At 45.5% G+C, this 5,388-nt stretch overlaps 1 protein-coding gene across 1 annotated transcript in view; it reads right to left on the reverse strand.

The window, feature by feature from the left end:
- The window catches only part of LOC116401010 (zinc finger protein GLI2-like), a gene marked incomplete at its 3' end in the record, with an annotated part of 32,074 nt that overhangs the window by 8,605 nt on the left and 18,081 nt on the right, over window positions 1-5,388 (reverse strand). Inside the window, exon 3 of the mRNA XM_031879182.1 lies at window positions 2,887-2,992. Coding sequence (XP_031735042.1) covers window positions 2,887-2,992 — 106 coding nt within the window. The remainder of the gene's footprint in view (window positions 1-2,886; window positions 2,993-5,388) is intronic.

Below are 5,388 nucleotides of genomic sequence, written 5' to 3' on the forward strand. Positions count from 1 at the left end.
ACAACTAAACTACTTAGGTTTATACAACTGAACTACTTAGGTTTACACAACTAAACTACTTAGTTAGGTTTTAGAAAAGACTGTAAACTACTTAGTTAGGTTTAGGAAAAGTTGGTGGTTTGGGCTACAGTAGCTAGAGAAGTGTCGTTACTGAAGTACGGAAGTTACGTGACAAATAAATCAACATTGTCTTGTTTTATGTGCAGAACGAACGGCGGTCTCGTGGATTAAATATCTGTTTGTTGGTCTCATCCCGTCCTGTGTTGTTGAAGAGTACGTGGATAACTTACAACATCAGTTCATGGGATATCTACGAGTTATGGTGCATTATATTTTGTAGGTATAGCTACGAATGCTGGAGGAGAGCAGCCTGGTTTAATTAAACTGCAGCAAAGCTCCAGTATTTAGTCCGTTAGCAGGTCACTGCACCGTGCAGCCGGTTGTAAAGGTGTTGAAAGTGAAGCTGTGGCTCAGGCGGCGTTAACAGGAGATGTTTTTAGAGCTGCAGGCTGCTAAAGTTTTACATCTCACATGTTGCAGCCCGGCTCAGTACCCCCCCCCAAGCCTCTCTGTCATTGGCTGGCGAGGGAAGAAACTGGAGAAGAAAAAAAGAAGCCAGCTTTTTTATGACAGGCTTGACAAAATAAGCAGCCTCTCATTACGGGATATGCAAACAATGATGAAGAGGACGGCGGCGGGATGTCATGTTAGACAATCAAGGAGGGGACCTCTGACACGCTGCCACGAGCCCGTAATAAAGTGCCGCGCCGGGCGACAAATGACACCGCACTTAATTTGCTGTGCAATGTTCCTGTAATTAGGTGAATTTGGCACAGGCAAGGGGGAGCGACAGCTAGATCAAGGTCTTGATGAATTAGGGGTCCACTGTCAAGATCAAATCACATTAATCAAGGTGGCCGAGCGCGCGGACAGCCTCCCCCCCTCCCCCGACTCCCCCACCTCCTCCCAGCCGCTGTGATGAATAGCCCTGCTTCCGCCAGGCGCGAAGTATGCATCACCATCAAATCTGAGAATCTAAATGTAAGAGGACTATTTGGAGAATTCTATTGACTTTTCTTTTTGTCCCGGTGCCAGTTTTCTTTTTCCTCTCGTGTGATAAAGTAACTTTAAAGTCCTGCAGGAGTTCTTACACTGAGGAGGAAGATGTTTGCACTGGTTTAGACCAGAAACAAACATTTAACATCCAGCTGATGATAAGTTACTTTAATAAGAGTTCATCAGTTCATAGAATATGATGCATCGTTGTAGATTATATTTTGTTTCCAGATCTTTGAAAATAGTTTCCCAAACAGACGCGCTCTGAAAAAGATCTTTTAGATCAAACCAACAAACGACCTAAAGAGTTTACGTCCTCGACTTCTGAATCTAACGACTTCATATCAAACTGACACTGAACATGCATGTTGTCTTGAGTTCTCGCCCTCATTTGACACCTAAACATAAACCTCCAACGAAAACTTACATTTGTAAAAACAATCTGCAGATTTTGTCCGAGCACAAAATAAAAACTAGAAGGTGATGTGTGTGTGTGTGTGTGTGTGTGTGTGTGTGTGTGTGTGTGTCCCTGAGCAGAATAAATGGGCTGTGTTTCTGCGGTGGGACTCGCCACCAGCGCGCTGCAGCCTGCTCCGTGACCTCTCTACTCGGGGAGTTTAATTACGGCGCTGGCTCGGGGGCAGAGCGGCCTGCACCACACAGATTAGCTCCACAACAAGCCATTAATGAATATAAAGAGGTGGCGGTCGGGTGTGTTATGTCGTGGTGATGGATCCGGCCCTGCCGATCGCCGCTAATGGAGCGAGCTGCAGGTTGATACGAGCCGACCGGCAGAGATTTATGTGTCCTTATTATCCAGGAGGAGAGGTGGAAGGTAGCCGGGTACTTTGACCTGCAGATACTCTGCTTTACTTTAAGCTTCTTTACGATCAGCTGATGAACTTCTGCAGGATCACAGCTCATGAGTTAGTATTTATACCATGTCGTACCGTCTCACCGTCAAACCATCGACTCTTTGATTCCTTTATGCTTTCTGTAGACTTTGCCTGAGTGAATTACCCACAATTCATAGCGTTGTGACGTTAAACACCATGTTACCAGTGACAAAAAGAAAAAAGGCAAACGCACGAAGAGAGTAAAAAATATGAAATAAATAAGCGTTGTAAGCCTTTGCAGCCTCAAACACTTTTATTTATTTAATACAAAAATGTAATTTATTTCTTTTAATTTTTTGTTTAAATGTGAAATGATTTCCAGCTCTTCTTCATCTGTTTAAATTCTTTAGATTACACTTTAAACATGAAGCTAAATGAATGTTTTCCTCCTCACACTTATTTATTTATCTGTAAAAAGAATGTTTTCTGTTTTTATTTCTTTATTTTAAACGTACAGAACTACAAAGACACAAATAAAGATTATTATGATGTCAGTTCAGTCCCTGAGGGTTCAGGTCTAAGGCCTTAGGGGGACCTTGGTGCTGGTCTTTGCTCATTCTTCTTCCTCTCGTTCACACTCAGCATCAGCTGGTGAGCTGCCTTGCTCAGAGGCTCAGAGGCTCCTCAGTAGAGCTCCAAACTTCAGACTCCTCAGAGCATCAGAGTGTTTCTTCTCTCTAGCAGCCAAACATCATAATAAACCGTATCAGAGAGCAGAAGCAGCATCCATTATTCACTCTGCACGTCGGCTCCGCCGTCGTCTGCTCTTGATATTGAACTTGGCGAACGCTCCGCTCTCATCAGCGCCGGATACACGCTGCTCACGAGCTCACGAGCAAACCTCCAGAGTTCAAGAGGGAAATAAAGAACGAGCTCTGAGCTGAACAGGAAGTAAAGGGTAGAGGAAGAAGAGGAGGAGGAGGAGGCCACTTACCCGTGCATGGCGTGCAGCGCGTGGGGCTCGTAGTGGTAGCGTCCCTCGTGGTGCCGCATGTCGATGGGGATCGGTGTGTGGAAGGTGGGGAACATGTGGTGGGGGGCTGCGAAGAAGAAGAAGAACTTCATCAGAAGACTTTTCAAAGGCTAAACAATAAAGCAACATGGATTTTCAGAGTAACATATATTGGTTCTATCACACAAGAGAAGTGGGATAAATAAATAATCAAAGTGGGCCTAAGAAGCCTGACATCTCCCACATAAGAGATCTCCAGCAGAGCTTTGACAAAGACCCCGACGTCTTTCTCCTCCGTTACAAACACGGACGCTCTCGTGGCCTGCTTCCTGCTTCCTGCTTCCTACTTCCTACTTCCTACTTCCTAACGGGACCGTTGGCTTTGAGTTCCTAGGAGAGGAAATCGCAAGAAAGCTCCTCTCGTCACCTTCAGGCGGGGAAAAGGGAAGCAGACTTTGGGTTGTTTGGTCCTACATTTCCCATGATGCAACATGCTGGGATCTTTTCATCAGACCACAGAGACATTCAGACTTCATTATTCAGACTTATTAAAGAATGACTCCAAACAGTCTGTTCCTTTTCATAAATCATCAACTTCTGATGCAAACTCTGGTTTTCGTACCAAAAAAACTTAAAAGTACTTTTTAGAATATTGTCACAACTTATTCCGAGTCTCTGACATGAAAACATAATAAACTAACGTGAGATCACTCAGTGTTCAGAGGCCTGTTCTTAAGAGGTGCGCGTCATCGTGCAACCTCTTTGTCACGACTAATTATCTGCTGCGATAACAACCACAGAAGAAGAAGTCTTTATTGTAACGCCGCGTTAAAGGAACCCCCTCTGGGCTCTTCATGGTTCTCGTTAACATTTCTCAACACTCTTCGTCTCTTTCAGATCCCGTTAATCGTAACCGGGTGTGTGTCGTCTCCGGGAGGAGGAGGAGGAGGAGGAGGAGGAGGAGGAGGAGGAGGAGGAGCCGCCAGCTGATCTCTGGATCGCATTAAAATTCTTCTGGTGTCACACGACGCTGCCGTCTGGCGGGATTTCTCTGCAGGGTGAGCGGGGAGTTTGGGAGTTCGGGGTCAGGGTTACGGATCATTATCTGCCCCGGGTCCCACCGCTGGGAGGGGGCCTCTCGGGGGCTCCTAGGGGGCCCCTGGACCTGAGTGAGTCAGCAGTCCAGGTCCATTCCTCTCACTCTGCACCCTGACAGAATGACGGACAGGACCCGGTAGAAATAGACCTCTTTGCTCCGCTCTGGGTCTGCAGAACGGCAGCGAGGCCTGACGGGAGTGAAACGTAGAAATAATCTATATAAATAAACGTAGAGACCATCCGCACTGTGTCCTGTGAATAAACTCTACTGTATACATATATATATATGTAACTGCATCTCTATCTACTGTACTCTATCATTATTTATATCTAAATAGATCTTGATCTGTGTATCACAATCTGTTCATCACTTTATCTCTATATATTAATATCTGTCTGTTGTCTGTGACGCTCTGTGTCCTTGCTTCCTTGCTTCCTTCTCTTTGCCTCCTAAAGGCTCCATTCAGAGATCAGCTTTCGTTAAACACCATTCATAACAGGTGGGGGGGAGGTGGGAGACAAAGAGCCGCTAAATCTGGGTCACTAGAACGTGACGAAGAGAGGAACAAACCTCTCAAGTAAAACACTGCAGTACAAGTACACGGCAAAGTATGCAAAGTGGACATACTCAAAGTACTCATTTCTCCCATTTTCTCCATTTTCAGATGACTTTTTAAAAGAGTTTGTGCACATTAATAAAGATTATGATAAACATTAGTGCTTCAAATAAACAGAATGAAAAAGTAAGAAGAAAAGGAGAGAAGGAAGAACAATAACAGGCTTCAAAAGACAGAAGAGGAAACTAAAGGTCAGCGATGCTTCCACAGTTACATCTGGAGTTTGTCTCAACATCCAGTAAGATGTGAGTCACAAAGCAGCCGTGGATTTTTGTTAAAATCCCGACAAAAACAGGGACGAACGTCTCGTTACGGCCAATCCGAGGCTCAGATTCCTCTTCCTGTTCGGACTCGTTGGACCTGAAGGAGGCTTATTCCATCACCCGGACAGCTCCCATTGTTCTGCCGCCACGGAAAGAACAAAAGGCGAGCGCTCACGAGAGTTCAAGAGGCACATTTACCTGATTTCAACGGGGCCCCCCGATCCCCCCAGGGCACTCGGCAGCACTGGCGTGCCCCCGCTCAGGCTTCCAGCCATCTATTAGTCTTTGCTTGATAACATTTGTTCCACACTTTCTCATAGTCAGCCCCGCTGCAGAAACACTGCGTTAGATCTGAGAGGGTCTGGTTGTGACCTCCAGCTTCTACAGCTTGGAAGAGTTCTACATGTTTGTGAGAGTTCTGCATGTTTGTGAGAGTTCTACATGTTTGTGAGAGTTCTGCATGTTTGTGAGAGTTCTGCATGTTTGGGAGAGTTCTACATGTTTGT

The sequence above is a fragment of the Anarrhichthys ocellatus genome, unplaced genomic scaffold (genome assembly GCF_004355925.1).
Source record: "Anarrhichthys ocellatus isolate YVR2014 unplaced genomic scaffold, GSC_Weel_1.0 scaffold233, whole genome shotgun sequence".
NCBI lineage: Eukaryota > Metazoa > Chordata > Actinopteri > Perciformes > Anarhichadidae > Anarrhichthys > Anarrhichthys ocellatus.